The 22,053-nt window shown below is 42.6% G+C and overlaps 1 protein-coding gene and 3 long non-coding RNA genes across 7 annotated transcripts; 1 reads left to right on the forward strand and 3 right to left on the reverse strand.

Annotated features, from left to right (window-relative positions):
• Positions 1-869: 869 nt before the first annotated feature.
• On the reverse strand, positions 870-21,642 carry LOC126986018 (uncharacterized). Its single transcript, XM_050841704.1, has 18 exons — positions 21,515-21,642; positions 20,863-20,960; positions 14,449-14,607; positions 13,770-13,925; positions 13,464-13,607; positions 12,809-12,989; positions 11,843-11,872; positions 10,552-10,593; positions 10,209-10,369; positions 8,563-8,727; positions 7,134-8,228; positions 6,422-6,577; positions 5,915-6,070; positions 5,423-5,569; positions 4,747-4,890; positions 4,151-4,315; positions 3,585-3,740; positions 870-2,851 (listed from the first exon to the last, which is right to left on the reverse strand). Exons 2-18 carry the CDS (start codon positions 20,924-20,926, stop codon positions 2,625-2,627), a joined length of 3,348 nt encoding a protein of 1,115 aa, XP_050697661.1. The 5' UTR covers positions 20,927-20,960; positions 21,515-21,642; the 3' UTR covers positions 870-2,624.
• On the reverse strand, positions 9,181-10,202 carry LOC126986277 (uncharacterized). 3 transcript variants are annotated; one of them, XR_007739481.1, is made up of 3 exons: positions 10,003-10,202; positions 9,402-9,945; positions 9,181-9,338 (listed from the first exon to the last, which is right to left on the reverse strand). It is a non-coding gene; the product is annotated as an uncharacterized LOC126986277 (long non-coding RNA). The 3 variants fall into 3 exon arrangements; XR_007739480.1 differs by having other exon boundaries at positions 9,402-9,803; positions 9,908-10,202; XR_007739479.1 differs by having other exon boundaries at positions 9,402-10,202.
• On the forward strand, positions 10,654-12,128 carry LOC126986278 (uncharacterized). The gene is made up of 2 exons (XR_007739482.1): positions 10,654-11,199; positions 11,314-12,128. It is a non-coding gene; the product is annotated as an uncharacterized LOC126986278 (long non-coding RNA).
• Positions 15,189-20,832, reverse strand: LOC126986275 (uncharacterized). Of its 2 annotated transcripts, none has more exons than XR_007739477.1 (3): positions 17,372-20,832; positions 16,582-16,896; positions 15,189-16,425 (listed from the first exon to the last, which is right to left on the reverse strand). It is a non-coding gene; the product is annotated as an uncharacterized LOC126986275 (long non-coding RNA). The 2 variants fall into 2 exon arrangements; XR_007739476.1 differs by having other exon boundaries at positions 16,744-16,896; positions 17,372-20,830.
• Positions 21,643-22,053: the final 411 nt, after the last annotated feature.

Here is a 22,053-nt window from a genome sequence, read left to right on the forward strand (position 1 = left end):
TTTGAGTTAAGGATAGACCGAGGATGTTTAGTGTTGAGGAAGGTGATAGCTGGGTGTTATCAAAGAATAGGGGATAGTTGTTTGGAAGATTGTGTCGAGTGGATAGGTGGAGAAACTGTGTTTTTGAGGCGTTGAAGGACACCAGGTTCCTCTTGCCCCAATCGGAAATAATAGTAAGGTCTGAGGCTAAGCGTTCTGCAGCCTCCAGCCTTGAGTCGTTAAGTTCCTGTAGGGTGGGTCTTCTATTAAAAGAAGTTGAGTAATGCAGAGTGGAATCATCGGCGTAGGAATGGATAGGACAGTTCGTTTTGGAAAGAAGATCATCAATGAACAACAGAAAGAGAGTGGGAGATAGGACAGAACCCTGTGGGACACCACTGTTAATAGGTTTAGGGGAAGAACAGTGACCGTCTACCACAGCAGAAATAGAACGGTCAGAAAGGAAACTGGAGATAAAGGTACAGAGAAAAGGATAGAAACCGTAGGAGGGTAGTTTGGAAAGCAAAGATTTGTGCCAGACCCTATCAAAAGCTTTTGATATGTCCACCGCAATAGCAAAGGTTTCACCGAAACGGCTAAGAGAGGATGACCAAGAGTTAGTTAAGAAGGCTAGGAGGTCACCAGTAGAACGCCCCTTGTTTACAGTAGTCAATAAACAAACTCATAATGCTTTCAGCAATCAATTATTTTTCTGTTCCTTTCTTTCTAAACATTCCAAACAAACAAACACACAAAAAAATACACACACAAACAAAGAAGTGAACAAACAGCGAAAGCTTCTCACATTCTCACGTTCACGAGCAGGTAAGGCCAGGTAGATAGGTAGGCAGGTAGGTAAGTAGGTTGGGGGCAGGTGCAAAGACGGCAAAAAAAGGGTCAATATTTTATTTATCATCGAAGCGCGAAGCAGCAAACAGGACTAAAAATAAATACTATGAAAGGGAGAAAGAACAGGAACAGGAAGGAGGAAGTGAAAAAGGAGAGAGAGAGAGAGAAAATAGAGAAAGGATAGGAAATGGAAGGACAGGAACGCGAAGGGAGGAAATGAAAGGGAAAAGAGAAAATAGAGAAAGGGTAGAAAATGGAAGGACAGGAACTTGAAGGGAGGAAGTGAAAGGGGAAAGAGAGAAAACAGAGAAAGGGTAGAAAATGGAAGGACAGGAACTTGAAGGGAGGAAGTGAAAGGGGAAAGAGAGAAAACAGAGAAAGGGTAGAAAATGGAAGGACAGGAACTTGAAGGGAGAAAGTGAAAGGGGCAATGGAGAGAAAATAGAGAAATGATGGAAAATGGAAGGGCAGGAAAAGGAAGGGTTGGAAGGGAAAGAGGAGATAAAGAGAATGGAAGGATGGGCTCGAAACAGGAAGGGCGGAAGTGAAAGAATATTGATAACACGAGGAAGGATAGAGTAGGGAATGGTGGGAATGAAAGAATAGAGAAGACAAATGACAGGCAAAAGAAGGGATAAAGAAAGAAAGGGAAGAGAAGGCGGGATATGGGAAAGAACAGGAAAGAAAGGAAGGAAGGAAGAGGGATAATGAAGAAGAAATGTAGAGAAATGGAGGAAAAACTTAGAAACTTAGAAATGAAGGAAGGAAACAAAGAAATGATAATAAAGAAAGAAAAAAGAATGAAGGAAGGAAAGAAGGACAGGGTATGAAGTGGATGTGTAAAAAACAAAACAGCAAATAAGCATAACAAGCAAAATAATAATAGAAAATAATAATGAACAAAAGAAAATAAGACAGGTAAATCAAGAAATCAATAAGAAAATAATGTCGTCACAAGCCATACATACACACAAACACTCACCTTATAAATAAACAAATGAACACAAACTACCCCATCAACTACTAACCCTATTTCCATTTCCCTATTTCACGGGTTTTCGGCCCATTACTAACATCTTCCTATTTCTCCCCATTTCCCCACGCCCCTTGCAAGTTCTTATTGTGGTAAAAACATGGATGACTAAGGAAAATTGCCCTGTGTCCTATTTTATCCTATTTTTTTCGGTTATGAAGATTCCCCCATTTCCCTTACCTATTTCCCTATGCTATCAAGATTTCACCATTTCTCTGTCGACACATATTTCTCTATATTAGCAAGAGTTCCCCATTGACCTCTGTTAGCAAGAGTTTCCTATTTTCGTAACCTATTTCCCTAAGTTATCAAGAGTTACCCATTTCCCTGTTTTTATATTGATCCGTTTTTCCAATGTACTGCAAGGTGAGATGAGCTTTGAAGATGAAGAGCCTGCTATTCTTCTTATTTCCTTATTCTTCCCCGGTTTCATCATATCAGCATCCTATATTTGCCTGTTTATCTGTTTCTTTAAGTTACTGCAAGGGTTCCTGGGAAATAGCTTGGTAGATAAAGATAGATAAAAAAAAGCTTTCTATCCCTTCTCTCTTCCCCTTTACTTCGCTGTTTCACAATCACCATCTCATTTTAACCTATTCCCCTGTTTCTTCACGTTTGTTTTGTTTCCTTGTAATTATATCATCATCCTTTATTTTCCTATTTTTCCGTTTCCCTACTGTTTGCTATGCTTCCCTGTTTCACTAAAGCTACCATATTTTAACCTATGTCTCCCTCTATCACCGTAGCAACATCATCTATCAGCCTATTCCTCCTCTTCGCGACGTTTGCCTCGGTGGTTGACAGCTTTGTAGACCAGGAATTTCGTCTTGCCTCCTTGGCCGCTGCATCGACCAACATGCTGCAGTTGAAGGTTATTCGTGGTACAGGCAAAGCGGGCAAGCTCACAGATGTTAGCATAAGTCCGCCCGTCCGTGCCGCATACTGGAGCATACCTAGACGGACACATCACTGGGCACTGGCCGGGGATGACTGTGGAATGAGAGAGAGAGAGGGTATACTGTAGGGTTTTGTGTGTAGTATATTGTGTGTGAAGTAGTGTGGTGGTGGAGTGTATGTGTGGGGGTAAAGGAGTGCTAAGGAGGTGGTGTGTGGAGTGGGTGTTTTTTTTGGGGGGGAGGGGGTATGATTTTGTTGAAAGCTTTTCCGAGATATTTAAATTCCTCCTCCTCCTCCTTTTTAATCTCTTCTGTAAGCACACGCAGAAACGGAAACACACACACTCCTTTCGTTTCTCTCCCTCCCTTTCCCCTCCATTATTACTCTTACATACGACTGCTCTCAGAAGTTGAAATTCCTCCACCACCTACTCCACCCACACACAAACACAAATAAACCCACACAAAACAAACACATACACTCTCTTCAGTACCTCGCTCTCTCACCTCTTCCTCCATGCATATTTTACTTTACCATTAACTCGAAACTGTACCTTGACATAATTATAAAAACCTTTCCACCATCTTCTCCACTCACGCGAACACAAACAGACACACACAGAAACAAACACGTACACTTCACTATCCTCATCCCATCTATGCTCTTTTTTAATGAGAGGTATAGCGAGATAAAAATAAGTGGTTTAATGGAGAAGGTATACAGCAAGGGGAAGAATGACAGACTAATACGCAGAACCATCCCCTCCTCACTATCTACTCCATTAACCCACACAAATAAACTAACAAACAAACGCAAAATCACTCACTGCCACACTCGCCCTTGTAGGCAAGAGTAATGGATGGGTCTTTGCATCGACTCGTATGCCGCAGTTGGCACAGGTTTCCATAGGTGACGCCATCGCTGCCACACACGGGGTTGTACTCCAGCGTGCAAACCCCACTGCATTTTTTCTCCTTCAACCCTGAGTGGGGGAGAGATTGGGTGAAGGGTTAGGGGTGGGGAGATAAAGATGGAGGAAACGGGGATGTGATTTTAAGACCGTGGGAGATTAGAAAGAGGAGAGGGAGATAAAGACAGGGTGAGAGAGAATAGAAAAGAAGTAAAGGAGGAAAGAGAAAGGGAAAGAAAGGTGAGGAAGAAGAAAAAAGGAAGAGAAAGTAGAAGAGAAATGGAGAGGTCAGAAGTAGAAAGGGAAATACTGAAAAAAAAAACCCAGTAAAATCATATATAGAAATAAGAGGAAGAGAAGGAGATAGATCGAGATAAAACTTAACCGTACTAGAGGAGGAAAAGACACAAAGGAAATCAGGAATACAGTCATCACAAAATCACCACCACCACCATAACAACAACAACAACAACAACACTCACCAGTATCACACTCGCCGCGCCTTGCGAAAGACAAGTCGGGATTAGAACACTTTCTCTGGGCGGTCAGCATGCAGAGGTTTCCGTAGGTGAGGCCGTCGCTGCCGCAAACAGGGTCTAACTGAAGGGTACAGACGAAGTCACACTGCTGGCCTTTGTTCGGGAGGGCTGAAGGGGACGAGAAAAAGTGGCAGTGTTAACCCGGTAGCTGCGGGGGTCATGTTTCTTAGGTTAGGTTAGGTTAGGTTAGATTAAAGGCCACTCTAAGTAAAATAATGAGAAAGAATCATCACTCACGCAAACCATTTCATAATATATATCAACGTATGTGTGATCAGTTTATGCATCATCTATTTTGGGGGGTTTATATCATGGCAGAAATTTGGCCCGTCGCTGGTACACGGTAAAGCCACAAATTTGGCCCGTCGCTGCTACCGGGTTAAGGATGGGAAGACGGAGGTAAAACAAAGGAAAAATAAATTAGATTGTAGTGTAACAAAAGAGATGGAGGAAAGGATAAAAAAAGATGTAAAAAAGCTAAAATGATGGAGAAAAAGAGCAACATATAAAATACAAAAATCTGCCATCACTATACTCACAAGCACACCTTCCCTTGCTAACAAGGATAAGCTGCGGGTTCCTGCATCTCTGGGCCTCAAACAGACACAGGTTGTTGTAGGTCACCCCGTCGCTGCCACACACAGGTCTCAGTTCCCTCGTGCAAACGTCAGGACACTGGCGAACTGCAAGGAGAAGGCAGAGGAGGTTAGGTTAGGTTAGGTTAGATTGGGTTGGGGCATGGAAGATATAGTGGGAGGGGACAAGGGAAGGTGTTTGTTTGTGTGCTTGTGTGTGTGAGGTATAAAGTGATTTTTTTGTGTGTGCATGTGTGTTTCGTGATGTGTACGTGATTTTCACTACTACTTCTGCTGCTACATTCATTCCTACAACAACTGGAAGGACTAAAACAACCGCCAAAATTAGTTACACAACATTCTAGTCTAGTTACATATTTGCAATTCTACTATTGCTAATATTTCCTCTACTGGTGCTACTATATCCACCACTACAACATCATTAACTAAAAGTAAAACTACTGTCAGCTAGCTATATACCATTCTAACCCAAAGTAAGAACCAGTTATATACTATCCTACAACCCCAGTCGCCATCAATACTTCTACTGTTACCACTACTACTGCTACTACCTCCACTACTACAACATCAGCAAGAACTAGAACCACTACTGTCACCCTCATCATACCCACATACCCACCTTTACACTCTCCTTGGCTGATCAGGGTGAGCAGAGGATTGACACATCTTTTCTGAGTCGAAAACAAACACAAGTTTCCATATGTCTGGCCGTCGCTGCCACACACCGGCCTGTATTCTTTGGTGCATACTCCTGGGCATTCGTATTCTGGGGGGGAAAAAGGGGGAAAGGGTGAGGTTAGTAGAGGTGTAGGAGGGAGTTAAAGATCAGGGGGCGTATTCTCAGACGCAGCAAATATTTCCAAAGGTCACAAAGGAGATTAGTCGGGTTTTCATGAGTGTTTTTTGACGTTCACGGTGCAGAAGCCTTGTTAAACTATCACAACGGTCATAAAACTACCCATGGAAATAGCACCCACAACCTCTACGAATGCCTTACCAAATATGTGTGCGTAACCCCTGAAGGAAGAATGGAGGAAGATGGTGAAACGCTGCTAATGGTTACACATCCAGAGAGAAAAATGTATTTCAACAGAGCAACAACAATACTCACTGTGGCACTCTCCCTTGCTGACCAGAGTGAGCTTGGCATTGACGCATCGCCGTTCTGCCTCCAACTGGCACAGGTTCCCGTAGGTATTGCCGTCGCTGCCACATACAGGGTTGTACTCCAGGGTGCATATCCCGGGGCAGTCACTTTGGTGCTGGTCTGAGGGGTGGGACAGAAGAGAAAAGGGTGGTGCTGTGGGTTGGGGGGTTCTCCACTTTTTGAAACACCTGGGAAATTTACATATTCGGGAGATTTTTTTTTTCGAACCCGGGGCCCCGAGACGGGAGTCGGACACTCCAGCGTCGAGTCAAAGGAATCCCCTTGGCTAAAGGCATTTGGGAGTCCTTTTTCGCGTTTTGAGGCCATTACAGTCGCGGATTAAGTGTCGTAGGGTAAGGGCAAAGGGTGCTGAGTTGAGTGTGGTGAAGGTGGGCAATGATAATGTTCTGGGGTCGTGGTGCCACTTCTACTACTACTGCTGTTACCACTACTACTACTGCTGCTACTTACTCTGACACTCTCCTTGGCTGGCAACACTTAATCGGGGGTTGACGCATCGCTTCTCTGCCTCCAGCTGACACAGGTTCCCGTAGGTCTTGCCGTCGCTGCCACACACAGGGTTGTACTCCAGGGTGCAGACTCCGGGGCAGTCATCTTGATGTTGGGCTGGGGGATCGAGGGGAAAGAGAGGGGTGTTAGGTTGTTTATAGAAGGAGTCAAGATGGTTCGGGTGTGTGGTTGTGTATTAGTGTCAGGTTGATTTGACCATTCTTTCGTGGCCACTCGTGGCTTGCCAGTGAAAATCGTGCGACAGTTGTAGAGTATCAGGTTAAACGGACTTGGTTCTTTCGTCGTCAGTTGTGGCTTGACTGGGAAAATCGTACGTGTTGGGGTTTACAGGTGTGGTTTGACCGTTTGACAATTGTTGCTCGTCAGTGAATACTATGAATGTTGTGGAGAGGAGCAAAGGTGATGGGGGGTGGTGGTGTTACTGTGTGTTGGTGGTTGTAGCAGAGACGCTTCTTCTACTGGTGCCTCGAGTGGTGCTGCTTTTACTACCAGTGCGTCTAGTGGTGGTGTTTCTACTATTCGTGCTTCTACCGGCATTCACTTCCCTGGCATAGCTATTGTCGATCAAATGTGTCTTTATTACGTCACTCTACACCCTACCACAACTACTGCCACTACTACTACTACTACTGGGGCTTCTATTCATACTCACTTCCACACTCGCCCCTGGCCACGGCGATGAGGAGGGCATTGTTGCAGCGCCTCTCAGCCTCCAGCTGACACAGGTTCCCGTAGGTCCTGCCGTCGCTGCCACACACTGGGTTGTACTCGAACGTGCACACCCCGGGACACTGGAGCTGCATGATCTGGAGTCGCTCAATGATCTGGAGCTGTTGCTGGATCTCCTCCTCTGGGTTCTGCTGTAGGAGTCGTAGCTGCTGGACCAGTTGCTCTACTTCCTGTTGGGTGACGTGCTGTAGGAGCTGGTGTTGTAGGTGCTGTTGTATGAGCGCTTGTTGTTGCAGTTGGTTCCTCACGAGTTGTTCTTCTTGGAGTTGGTTTCCTAGGAGTAGTTCTTGTTGTAGATTGTTTGGTACGAGCTGTTCTCTCTGTAGTTGGTCACTCACGAGCTGTTGTTGTTGGAGTTGTAGGAGTTGTTGCAGCTCGGGCTGTTGCCCTTGTTGCTGTAGGAGTTGTTGCAGCTCGGGCTGTTGCTGTAGTTGTTGTTCTTGGAGGAGTTGTTGCTGCTGGGCCTGTTGCTCTAGTTGTTGTTGTTGGAGGAGTTGTTGCAGCTCGGGCTGTTGCTGTAGTTGTTGTTGCTGGAGGAGTTGTTGCAGCTCGGGCTGTTGCTGTAGTTGTTGTTGTTGGAGGAGTTGTTGCTGCTGGGCCTGTTGCTCTAGTTGTTGTTGTTGGAGGAGTTGTTGCAGCTCGGGCTGTTGCTGTAGTTGTTGTTGTTGGAGGAGTTGTTGCAGCTCGGGCTGTTGCTGTAGTTGTTGTTCTTGGAGGAGTTGTTGCTGCTGGGCCTGTTGCTCTAGTTGTTGTTGTTGGAGGAGTTGTTGCAGCTCGGGCTGTTGCTGTAGTTGTTGTTGTTGGAGGAGTTGTTGCAGCTCGGGCTGTTGCTGTAGTTGTTGTTGTTGGAGGAGTTGTTGCTGCAGAGCCTGTTGCTCTAGTTGTTGCTGGAGGAGTTGCTGTTGCTGTTGTTGCTGCTGGTTCGGGTTCTGTTGCAGTTGACTCAGTATTTGCGGATCCTGCAGGAGTAGGAGCTGGAACTGTTGTTGCTGAACGACCTGCTGCTGAACCTGGAAAACTGGAGGCGTGGTGGGGGGTGGGAAGGGGAGAAAGAGATGTGTTAGTGGTAGGAACAGCTGGAAAAGATGAAAAATGCTGTCACACCTACTGTGGATGTTAATACGCCTGCTACTCACTCCACTCCTTACTACCATTACTACTACTACTACTACTACTACTACTACTACTACTATTGTAACTATTTTTTGTCCTCTTTCCGTTTTACTTTTCTTACTGCTACTAAAACACCTTCTCTCCCTTCTTTTTCTTCTAATACTACAGCAACAAAAACTACTACTACTACTACTACTACTGCTACAAACAACCACAACAACAACCCTCATAACACTCACGTCCACACTCGCCTATCCCAGCCAGGGTGATCTGAGGGTTAATGCATCTCTTGTGGGCCTCGTACATGCAGATGTTGTTGTAGGTCCTCCCGTCCCCGCCACACACGGGGCTGTACACCAGTTGACACACCCCCGGACACGGCCTCAGCTGCCCCAGTTGCTCGACTAACGGGAGGGAAGAGGGTAGAAGAGGGCGGGGGTTAAGTTAGGGTGTTAGAAGAGGGGGTGACCTGTAAGTACCTTGTTGATGATGTGTGGTTTTCCCCTTGAACAGTGTGTATTAACTGTGTATTTTGGAACAGTTATACTTTTATACCCTACAAGAATTATTACCTTCAAACTCTGCAGCAATTTTTAGTACCTTCATATTCAACAGCAAGTATTACCTTTTTAGCTTACAACAATGATTGACTTTATATTCTAGGATAATTTTAGCTCATCTTCTACTATTATTATTTTTACCTTCGTATTCTAGGACGATTTTACCTCATCTACTTTTATTATTATTACTATTATTATTACCTTCATATTCTACAGCAAGTATTACCCTTATATTCTACAGCAATGATTTTATATTCTAGGACAATTTTAGCTCATCTCCTACTATTATTATTTTTACCTTCGTATTCTAGGACAATTTTACCTCATCTTCTACTTTTATTATTATTACTATTATTATTACCTTCATATTCTACAGCAAGTATTACCCTTATATTCTACAGCAATGATTTTATATTCTAGGATAATTTTACCTCTTCTGCTATTATTATTTTCACCTTCGTATTCTAGGACAATTTTACCTCATTTTCTACTTTTATTATTATTACTATTATTGTTACCTTCATATTCTACAACAAGTATTACCCTTATATTCTACAGCAATGATTTTATATTCTAGGATAATTTTACCTCTTCTGCTATTATTGTTATTACCTTCATATTCTACAGCAAGTATTACCCTTATATTTTACAACAGTGGTTAATTTTATATTCTAGGATAATATTACCTCATTTCTATAGCAATGATCACCTCTTCATATCCATAATCAGTGTTACTCGTTTTGCCTATAACTGCCACCTCTTCATAACCCTCACCACCACTATGCTATCACGATCATACACCACAACCATCACTACCACCACTTATACTTCCATACACCACACTGTCATCACCTATGCACATCACCACCGCCACTACTACTACTTCTAAACACCACACTGCTCATCGCCACTGTCATCACCTATGCACATCACCACCATAACTTCTTCTAAACACCACACTGTCATCACCACCACCACGACTACTACTTCTAAACACCACACTGCTCATCACCACTGTCATCACCTATGCACATCATCACCACCATAACTTCTTCTAAACACCTCACTGCGCACCACCACCTTGTCATCACCACCACCACTACTACTACTTCTAAACACCACACTGCTCATCACCACTGTCATCACCTATGCACATCATCACCACCATAACTTCTTCTAAACACCTCACTGCGCACCACCACCTTGTCATCACCAATACACAACACCATACCTACCCACCATTACTAAACTAAGCACACCCGTTATCATCACCACTACATCACCAATACACCAATACAGCAAACCCCCACCACATCACTACTCACGTTCTGGCGGACACTCCCCTTCGCTGATCATGGTGATGGTGGTGTCATTCTCGCATCTTCGCTCCTCCTCCAGGACACAGAAGCTCTCGTAAGTCTCCCCGTCACTGCCACACACAGGGGAGTAAGCCTCGGGGCACATCACGGGGCAGTTCAGTTGGGCTGGGGGTGGAACGGGGCGAAATGGGGCATGAGACGGGGGCTGAAGTGAAGTTGGGTATGTTTTTTTTGTTGTTGTTGTGTGTGTGTGTGTGTGAATGGGTTAAGGGTGTCTGGGGGAAGGGGAGCGGGTGTTTATTTGTGTGGGAGAAAGGGAAATGGTATAAAAATAATGTTAGTGTGTGTGTGACACAAAGCACGGTCAGCAAGGACGAGGTATGGTGTGTGTCTCTCCTCCAGAAGTTGACAGTGTGTGTGTGTGTGTGTGTGTGTGTGTGTCCCTTCCTTCACACTGCTGGTTCTGCTGTTGTTGCTGGTTCTGCTGGACTGAAGATTGGGATGGGTAAGAAAAGCGAAAGGGAATGGGAAGTGCTGGTGTGGTATTATGGTTTTTGTCTTTCCTCAGTTTCTGCTGTTGGACTAAAGTTTGGAATGGGTAAAGGGAGAGACTGTAAAGGGAAGGGATGCAAAGATTAGATTGTGGCAGTGTGGTGTGTTGTAGTGTGGTATTATGTGTCCATCCTGATCTCTGTTGTTGGTTTAGCTGTTAACTATTTGGTTGGATAAGGGAAGGGAAAGGGTATATGAGGATTGGTAGGTGTTAATGTAATGTGGTGTGGTGTGGTATAATGTGTCCCTCCTGATCTCTGCTGTTGGTTCTGTTAAAGTTAAAGATTCGGTTGGATAAGGAAAGAGAAATGGGATATGAGTATTTGTAGGTGTTAGTGTGGTGTGGTGTGGTATAATGTGTCCCTCCTGATCTCTGCTGTTGGTTCTGTTAAAGTTAAAGATTCGGTTGGATAAGGAAAGAGAAAGGAGATATGAGTATTTGCAGGTGTTAGTGTGGTGTGGTATAATGTGTCCCTCCTGATCTCTGCTGTTGGTTCTGTTGTTAAAGTTAAAGATTCGGTTGGATAAGGAAAGAGAAAGGGGATAGGAGTATTTGCAGGTGTTAGTGTGGTGTGGTGTGGTATAATGAGTCTCTCCTGATGGATAAGGGAATTGAAGGGGGATTTGAGGATTAGCTGATGTTAGTGTTGCGTGTTTAGGCAGATCTCATGTATACTTTATCTTCTTCCTGGTGATGATTTTGCTATTGGACTAAAGATTGATATTAAAAGGGGAAGGAAAGGGAGAAAGATGAGCTGATGTGGTATACGTATGTTAGCTTTTTCTCGTATACTCAACCCTTTATTGTTTTCTTTTGCTGGTTTTGCTGTAGTCTAAAGGTAGAATGAATAAGAGAAATAAGAGAAAGAAAAATGAGGGTACGCCAATGAGATGTAATAAAGATACTGGATGTTTTTGGCAAATAATGATTGAAACTAAGATGAAGTTATCGCCAGAAGAGAAGTTAACGTCGCAGCTGCCCACTTGATGGTGTCACGATAAGCAGGTCAGAGACAAATGAATGAAGATGTTGCCATTTAAATAGATAATTTCTTCGGATCGTCAATGGAATAGTTTTTATTTAGTACGCTGTGAAGCCACGCTTGTTCTTGCTGCAGCTGCTGGAGATAAAGATGGAACAAAGTAGCAAATGAAAGAGACAAACGCATGTGTGTGTACATTTTTGCAGCTGTTTACTTTCTGAATCACTTACAATTCTGGAGACATGAAGTGTATACATTTGATACGTTTTTGTTGTATAAATGTAACTATTATTCACTATAAAGAAAAGTGTCAAAAACAAACAAAAACAAAACAGAATTAGGAATTATTACAGTTCTAAACATACACGTTAGTTGGTTAGTTAAGTATAAACATTTTTTTTTGTACAATTGTTAGTACCAAATTAGGTTAGACTTCTAAAATTCGGCATTGAATAAAAATAAATGTAAATAAGAAGCAGTTTAAAATAAATCTATAATAATAACGATAATAAGAGTAATATATAGCTTAGGTGTGTATTATGATGATTCTGTATGTTTGATTATTACAGTACATCAATCATATGAAGAGAATTGTTGTAAAAGTGTTAATACATGAAGCACAGTTAACCTTAAAAATAGCATTAGTATAAAGATGAACCAAAGCTGTATTAATGCCACGTTGAAGATCAGAAATCCAGTTCGTTCCAAATTGGAGTAGGTCGGTTCGGTCCGGGTCGGTATACCATTTTGTCTTGCACTGGTAGTAGTAGTTGTAGTAAAAGTGGTTGTACCAGTAGTAGTAGTAGTAGTAGTAGTAGTGTTAGTAGTAGTAGTAGTAGTAGTAGTAGTAGTAGTAGAGGAGGAGAAGTATCCAGATTCTGCCGTCAGATGGAAGCAGCGGCCCATTATCACTCGAATCCATCTCCGGATCTTCTCTGGGTTACATTTCTTTCTCCTGCTCATAAAGAACATACCTAACTTCTGGGAAGCGTCAAAAAACAAACAAACAAAAAAGAATTAAGTATTCCGATGCCACTTTCTCGCTTGTTGGTCTTGCGTCTGTTGCATCACCACTTCGATGTTTTAGCAGGTCCGCTCCCGCAAGGGCCGTCACTGACTTGGTAGAGGTTAGGCTTGTTGTTGCAGGCCGCCTCCACCCCCAGTACGCACGAGTTGCTGTAGGTCTTCCCGTCGCTGCCACACACGGGTGCGAATACAGCAGGGCAGAATCTTGGGCACTCGAGTTGCTGTTCTGGGGAAGGGAAGAAAGGGAGATGGTAGTGTGAGTGTGTGTGTGTGTGTGTGGCCTCCTGTGTTGAGGGCATGAGTTGTGCGAGTGTGTTGTGCTGTAGTGTTCTGTTTATATGTGTGTTTGAATAACACGCAAATATTTAAGGATAACTATAATATATTCTAAAACTTGTGCATATTATTCACACACACACACACACACACACACACACACACACACACACACACACACACACACACACACACACACACACAGTTTCATTTGTTAAAGCATTCCATCTTTTGATTACTGTTCAGGTAAAGGTGAAGTTGGTTGCACGTTGGTTATGGTGACACATTCACAAAAAAGCATCACATGTCAACAGACGCACTCCCTACTGGTGGCCAGAGAGAGCTATTACTACTATTAATAATCTAAATAATAATAATACTAATAGCAACTACTACTTTTACTACTACTACTACTGTTACTTACTCGGACACTCCCCTTTGCTGACCAAAGTCAATTGAGGGTTATTGCATCGTTTCTCTGCCTCCAACGCACACAGGTTCCCGTAGGTCTTGCCGTCACTGCCACACACAGGGGCGTACTCCAGGGTGCAGATCCCGGGGCAGTTACCTTGTGGGAGAGATTGGAGAAGGGATTAGGAAAGTCTATTAATTAAGGGGAAATGGTGTTGATTTGGGTATATGTGGAAGTGTATATTGGTGATGTTATGGCACTACTACTACAAATGCTACTGTTGCCGCTGCTACTACTGCTACTGCTACTACTACTTACTCGGACACTCTCCATTGCTGACAAAAGTTAACTTCGGGTTGACACATCTCTTCTCTGCCTCCAGCGCACACAGGTTCCCGTAGGTCTTGCCGTCGCTGCCACACACAGGTCTGTAATCCGCGGTGCAGATCCCGGGGCAGTCTTTTTGCTGCTGGCCTGAGGGGGGAGGGGGGACAGAGGGCATGTTGGGTATTAAGAGCGTTACATTCTTAAACATTTCGACACCCGAGCACACATATATAACAGGCCTTTTGTAGGAGTTGTGGGCATTTCCATGTGTTGTTTTATGACCCTGGTGATAGGTTCTTCTGTATCATGAACCTCAAAAAAAACACAAGTTAAAACACAACTGATCTCCTTTTCAGCCTTTGGAAATAGGTGATGTAAGAGGTTGAAGCGTGTGAAAGTACGGACCAGAGTGTCGTAGCAAGGGGAAGGGGTGCTGAGTTTGGTGTGAGGTGGGTGGGAAATGAAGGTGTGGGTGGTGATGGTGTTCTGGGGTGTGAGTGCCGGGGAAAGAAGGTGCTACTTGGGTTGGGGTTGTGAAGCGTGTAATGGTAATCAAAAAGGTTCGAAACACACACACACACACACACACACTTCTCCCTTACATCTAACCCACATTCCTCCCCCCCTCCCAACACCCCATCACACCCCCACCACCCTGCCACATACTCACCACATGCTCCCTGATGGAGTTTCCGGAGCCTTCTGTTCTTGCACTTGGCGATGGAGAAGTAGCAGTCGTTGTCGTAGGTCTTCCCGTCGGTTCCACACACTGGCTGGTATATCTCAGGGCAAGATCTCCCATCACACGGCGGCGAGGCTAGCACTGAGTCTGTTGTTTAGAATGGTTACTGTGTGCTGGCGGTTCAGTCAGCTTATATTAAGGGGTTGTTGGAAGTCAGTTGGAGGTTGGTTTAGTTGGTCAGTTTGTTTAGGTTCGTCATTAAATTGTTCGTTGCTCAAGTCATATTTTCGGTTAGATCAGTTGTTGCATGCGTCAGGTTAGTTGATTAAGGCGGGTTAGGAGGAAAATTAATAAAAAGTGACAAAGAAAGAAAGACTTAACACCACCATGAATAATAATATTGATAATAGTAATAATAATAATAATAATAATAATAATAATAATAATAATAAACAAAGTATTGCTACTGACCATGCTAACTAAATCAATTCATGAACTAACCCTGATATGTGGGTATAGTAAAATTAAGACTTAAAATTCATAACTTTCGTCTTTTTTACCATCACTTAACCTCGCTGGACCCCAAACCGTTTATTTCTATTTTTTTGTCGTTTTCTTAGTGTATGAAAACAAACAATTTCAAGGCGTGTGCGATTTGAAACTTAAAATCTGGAAATAGTTTAAAGGATTAGGTCACTGTTTACTCACTCAACTTTTTTTTTTTCCGCTTTTATTTTTTCATTTATTTTTATGATACCAGTTATTTTTAGACGTGTTCAATTTGATACTAAAAACAGAGAAGTAGGTTAAAAGCTTTGGCAATGTGGGGTTACTTCTCGACCTCAAACCCAACTCCCTTTTTTTTTATTTATCTTCTCTTACGCGTAAATGAACCCAACTAATTTAAAGACGTGTGCGATTTGATCCTAAAAATAGCTAAATAGTTATAAGATAAAGATCGGGCAAGATTAGGTCACTGTTAACACGTTGACATTTTCTTTCACGCGTTCAAGTTTAGGGCGTGTGGGATTCGTTAATTAAAATGTTGAACTAGTTTAGAGATTAGGCAATGTGGGGTCACTTTTTGTCCACATTCCCAATTTCCTTTATTTTCTTTTTATAAATTTATGATACCAATATTTTTAAGGCGTGTGCGATCTGATACTTTAAAATGTCGAACACGTTTAAAAGATTAGGCAACGTGGGGTCATTTCTTGTTCACATTCCCAACTTACTTTATTTTCTTTGTATTTATTTGTTTATGATACCAATATTTTTTAAGGCGTGTGCGATCTCATACTTTAAAATGCCGAACAAGTTTAACTCGGTAGCAGCGGGGATCATGTTTCTTAAAGGCCCCTCAAAGCGAGAAAAATGAGAAAAAAATCACTTACGCAAACCATTTCATAACATATATCAACGCATTTGTGATTAGTTTATGCATCATCTATTTAAGGGGGTTTATATCATGGCAAAAATTTGGCCCGTCGCTGGTACACGGTAAAGCCACAAATTTGGCCCATCGCTGCTACCAGGTTAAAAGATTAGGCAACGCGGGGTCACTCTTGCCCGCATACCCAACTTCCTTTTTTTCTTTTTTTACCTTATTGGTCAACCCACCAGTCTGAGAGAAAAAAAGGAAGCAGCATTACTAATCAACTTTACTCGTTTATGAAAGCTTCTAAGAGGCTGGCGGCGTTACTTTGAAAGGGAACCAGTTTAGATAATTTTGCAAACTCACTCCCCACCCACACCTTGCTCTGGCTGTCTTCTCACCCTCTATCCTTCTTCCTTTTACTCCTCCTCCTCCTCCTCCTTTTCCCCATGACCTCTCAGAACGGAAAAGAAAATAACAGAAAGGCAGCAGAGAAAGCAGAAATGTAACATATAATCACTCACTCATGTGCGCTATCTGCCTACTCACTTCTCCTGACCTGGCCTGCCTCTCCTCCTCCCTTCCATGACCTTTCAGAGCAGCAAAAACCAGCAGAAAGGCAGCAAACAAACCAGATATGTAACAATCACTCATTCAATATCTGCTTTCTCGCTCCCCCTCCTTTCTTCCTGCTATCGTGCCCTGCCTCTCTTCCTTTTCCTCCTCCTCCTCCTTCCTTTCATGACCTTTCAGAGCTGCAAAAACCAGCAGAAAGGCAGCAAACAAACCAGAAATGTAACAATCACTCATTCAATATCTGCTTTCTCGCTCCTCCTCCTATCTTCCTGCTATCGTGCCCTGCCTCTCTTCCTTTTCCTCCTCCTCCTCCTCCTCCTCCCTTCCATGACCTTTCAAAGCAGCAAAAACCAGCAGAAAGGCAGCAAACAAACCAGAAATGTAACAATCACTCATTCAATATCTGCTTTCTCGCTCCTCCTTCTTTCTTCCTGCTATCGTGCCCTGCCTCTCTTCCTTTTCCTCCTCCTCCTCCCTTTCATGACCTTTCAGAGCAGCAAAAACCAGCAGAAAGGCAGCAAACAAACCAGAAGTGTAACATACAATCACTCATTCAATATCTGCTTTCTCGCTCCTCCTCCTTTCTTCCTGCTATCGTGCCCTGCCTCTCTTCATTTTCCTCCTCCTCCTCCTCCCTTTCATGACCTTTCAGAGCAGCAAAAACTAGCAGAAAGGCAGCAAACAAACCAGAAGTGTAACATATAATCACTCATTCAATATCTGCTTTCTCGCTCCTCCTCCTCCTATCTTCCTGCTATCGTGCCCTGCCTCTCTTCCTCCTCCTCCTCCTTCCTTTCATGACCTTTCAAAGCAGCAAAAACCAGCAGAAAGACAGCAAACAAACCAGAAGTGTAACATACAATCACTCATTCAATATCTGCTTTCTCGCTCCTCCTCCTCCTTTCTTCCTGCTATCGTGCCCTGCCTCTCCCTTTTCCTCCTCCTCCTCCCTTCCATGACCTTTCAAAGCAGCAAAAACCAGCAGAAAGACAGCAGACAAAGCAGAAATGTAACAATCACTCGCTCACTATCCGCCTATTCACTCCTCCTCCCCCCTCTTCTCCTTTCTTCCTGCTGACCTGCCCTGCCTCTCCTCCTCCGCCTCCTCCTCCTCCTCCTCCCTTCCATGACCTTTCAGAGCAACAAAAAACAGCAGAAAGGCAGCAAGCAAGACAGAAATGTAACGACTATAATGGTAATCAAAATCTGGTTCGAAATTAAGGAAAACTGGAGCGTCGGTGCCTAGATTGAACTTGTTGTATATGTCAGAGAGCACAGGAAAGTGAAGGGGAAAGTATGCACATGTCCCACGGGTCCAAGTTTTTGTGCTGCGAAGTGTTCGGCGTCGAGACCCGAGTGGATATTGTCGTACCTTTGATAAAACAGCGTGGCGGCTATCGTGCGTGGCGGTTTCCATTTTTTTCGTGATGGTAAAGATAAGTTTTTGGACAATATCGTGATTTTCAGAAAGGCTACGTCACTTTTTTGTGCGGTTTCGTTATTTCATGTTGATAAAGGAAGATGAGTTTCGAGAGAGTATCGTAATTTTGAGGAAGGCTATGTTGCTTTTGTGTGTGGATATTGTCGTACGTTAGATAAAACAGCGTGGCGGTTTCTCTTTTTCTCATGATGAAGATTAGTTTCTGTTGAGTATCGTGACTTTCAGGAAGACTACGTTACTTTTTGTGTGTGGATATTGTCGTACGTTAGATAAAACAGCGTGGCGGTTTCTCTTTTTCTCATGATGAAGTTAAGTTTCTGGAGAGTATCGTGACTTTCAGGAAGGCTAAGTTACTTTTTGTGTGTAGATATTGTCGTACGTTAGATAAAACAGCGTGAGGGTTTCTCTGTTTTTCATGATGAAGATAAGTTTCAGGAGAGTATCGTGACTTTCAGGAAGACTACGTTACTTTTTGTGTGGATATTGTCTTGCGTTATATACAACAGTGTGGCGGTTTCTTTATTGCATGTTGATAAAGAAATATAAGTTTCGAGAGGGTATCGTAATTTTGAGGAAAGATACGTTACTCTTTTGTGGATATCGTCGGACGTTAGATAAAACAGTGCCGTACTTCTAATGTTGATAGAGATGAGTTTCCAGTGCATAGCGTAACTGAGGAGGGCACCGTGACTTGTTTTTAGGGTGGTGTATGTGAAAAGACACGAGTTTAGCGCACGTTAGGAAAGCTACAGTATATATTTTCTATATTCATACATTTCGCACCTTAGATAAAACAGTGTAATGGCTTTTTTTTCGTGACATTACAGATGTTTCGAGAGTATTGTTTGTGAAAAGCCACTAGAGCTTAGCGCACGTTAGGAAAGCTACAGCATATATTTTCTATATTCATACATTTCGCGCGTTAGATAAATCAGTGTGATGGCTTCTTATTTCATGATAATACAGATGTTTCGAGAGTATTGTTTGTGAAAAGCCACTAGAGCTTAGCGCACGTTAGGAAAGCTACAGTATATAATATATTTTCTTAATTCATACATATCGCACCTTAGATAAAACAGTGTAATGGCTTCTTTTTTCGTGATAATACAGATGTTTCGAGAGTATTGTTTGTTAGGAAAAAAGATAGTATTTTCTTTATTCATACATTTCGCGCGTTAAATAAAATAGTGTGGCGGTTTCTTCCTTCGTGATGATACAGATGTGTTTCGAGAATATTGTTTGCGAAAAGCCAGTTGAATTTATTACACGTTAGGAAAGATACAGTATTTTATTTATTTAGAGATGTCGCGCCATAGATAAAATAGTGTGACGGTTTCTTTCTTCGTGATGATAAAGAAGAGTTTTTGGAGAGTATCGTAACTTGAAGGCTACGTTACTCTTGTTCTTCAGGGTAGGGTTTGGGAAAGACCTCGAGTTAAAAGCACATTAGGAAAGATACAGTATTTTCTTTATTTAGAGACATCGCACCTTAGAGAAAACAGTGTGACGGTTTCTTTCTTCGTGATGATACAGATGTGTTTCGAGAATATTGTTTGCGAAAAGCCCCTTGAGTCTAGCGCACGTTAGGAAAGATACAGTATTTTATTTATTTAGTGATGTCGCGCCTTAGATACAATAGTGTGACGGGGAGGGGGACCTGACATTCATCTTTTTGCCAAACTGAATCGTGTAGAAATATTTAAACGAGTCATTGCTGCGATGATGACATTTGTATACTAGGAAATTGTTGTTATTCATTTATTTATTTGCAAATTTATTTTTAGAAGTGAAAGGAAAATGCGAGCCATGGGGAAAGTAATATGAGCTAAAACCTACTTGTTCTAACCTCATGTTTGGTGGATTCTAGTGACGATTAGGAACAAAAAGTAGTTGAAAGTAATAAGCGCTTAAACTAACTCGTTACCTCATTGAGTTTAGGAATATTATAATGGTTAAGAGCAAAAAGTAATTGGGCAGTTAACTTAAGATAGACAGAAGGACCCAATTAAACATATTAGGACCGAAAACGGAAACGGTCATATGGAATCGTCTCTCTCTCTCTCTCTCTCTCTCTCTCTCTCTCTCTCTCTCTCTCTCTCTCTCTCTCTCTCACCTACTCGTGTTTGGTGGATTCTAGTGACGATTAGGAAAAAAAGTAGTTGAAAGTAATAAGCGCTTAAACTAACTCGTTGCCTCATTGAGTTTAGGAATATTATAATGGCGGTTAGGAACAAAAAGTAATTGGGCAGTTAACTTTAGACAGAAGGACCCAATTAAACATATTAGGACCAAAAACGGAAACGGTCATATGGAATCTCTCTCTCTCTCTCTCTCTCTCTCTCTCTCTCTCTCTCTCTCTCTCTCTCTCTCTCTCTCTCTCTCTCTCTCTCTCTCTCTCTCTCTCTCTCTCTCTCTCTCTCTCTCTCTCTCTCGATCACAAGGAATATATGTTTGGTTCTCATGAGTGTCTTCAACGTTCACGGTGCAGAAGAAGCCTAGTCAAACTATTACTAGGTTCGCAAAACTATCCGTGGACATGTTCACAACTCTTACGAAATTTTCATCATATATGTGTGTAGGCCAGCGTTGCCAGATTGTCCTACTCATCCTCTTATGTTTGCCGAATTCAGAGCCATAACCTGTCTCCTCCACCCCATTAACTGACTTCATATATAGTTATCGTTGAAGTGGTTAATTATCGGTGTTTCTTGGCAATAGTTATGGCTTAGAAACCGGTAAATACTATGTTCTGAGGACGATAATCTGGCAACGGTGGTGTAGGCCCCGAAGCGTTCGAGAATATGAGCGTTAGGTTCAACTGTCATGCTTCCTTGTATTATTTAATCACTAAAACTTGAACGTGACGGTGAAAAGAATGATTTTATGAATAAGAGCGAACTGTTGCCCTATTATTATTATTATTATTACTATTATTATTACTTCTACTGCTATATACACGGCTACTATATACACTACTACTACTACTACAACTACTATTACTGGTACTTACGCTGCCCCGTCACCATCAGCACCATCACCGCCACCATCACCACCACCACGCTCCCACGCATCATTTTCTTCTGTCCTTCAGCACAGAAAACGGAAAACCTAAAAGACAAACAGAAAATGAAAACTAATGTTAAGTTGAATATAAAAAGGAATAAAGGAAAATGAAATGCGAGAAGTGAAGGAAAAGAATGAGGGAAGAAAGCAGTAACGAAAGAAGAAAGAGGGAGGAGGAGGAGGAGAGAAGGATGAAAGGAGGGAGAGATGGAGGGAGGGAAACCGGCTACCTGTCCGAAATACAGACGGCAGGACAAGAGAGAGAGAGAGAGAGAGAGAGAGAGAGAGAGAGAGAGAGAGACCCCAGCGGCGGGCCGTTGCCCGCTCATCAACATATATGTACACATTTACAATATGCAAGATGTAAAAAAAAAGAAAAAAAAAGAGAAACAAAGGAGTAGAGAAAGAGAGGGAGGGAAGTAAAAGGAGATGGAGAAAGAAGAAGAAAAGGATACGAAGAAAGACAAAGACAAAAACGCAAAAGAAACAAAGAAAAATCAAAAAGGCAAAATTTAAAGAAACAAAAGGGAAAAAAATCACATCCCTTAAACACACACACACACACACACACACACACACACACTCACACGCACACTCACCTGCCACCCGACACACCTGGTTGCCGGAGAGAAACTGGAGCTTCGCCGGAACACCTCCTGGTTTTGTCTGTACCTCATGACGTCACACAAGCAAGCAGGGAAATCATTCTTGTGGTGGTATTAGGCATTTGTGTATGTATGTATGTATGGATGGATGGATGGGTCGTATATACGAAGGTTAAAAAGTTAGCATCCTGCTAATCCGGCAAGCTACTTAATGTTATGGAAAGAAAAAGCAGGAGAGTCGTGTTTGTATGTATGTATGTATGTATAATAATAATAATAATAAACGGTTTATTAAGTGATTGCAGCTGTAAAGCTGAAAATATACATGTTAAAAATACAATATTGAAATAAAATAGAAAAAAAAAAAAGTACAATGTGAAAGGGGTATAGGGGGTCTGGGGTGGTGGTGGGGAGGTGAGGTGGTGGAATGCAGCGCGTTAGTGCTGAAGGAGGCGAGTGTATGTATGTGTGTAGAATAAAAATATCACATATGTGAAGGTCAAAAGAAGTTAGATCGTGCTTCTTCGTCTAAA

Source organism: Eriocheir sinensis, chromosome 61 (assembly GCF_024679095.1).
Source record: "Eriocheir sinensis breed Jianghai 21 chromosome 61, ASM2467909v1, whole genome shotgun sequence".
NCBI lineage: Eukaryota > Metazoa > Arthropoda > Malacostraca > Decapoda > Varunidae > Eriocheir > Eriocheir sinensis.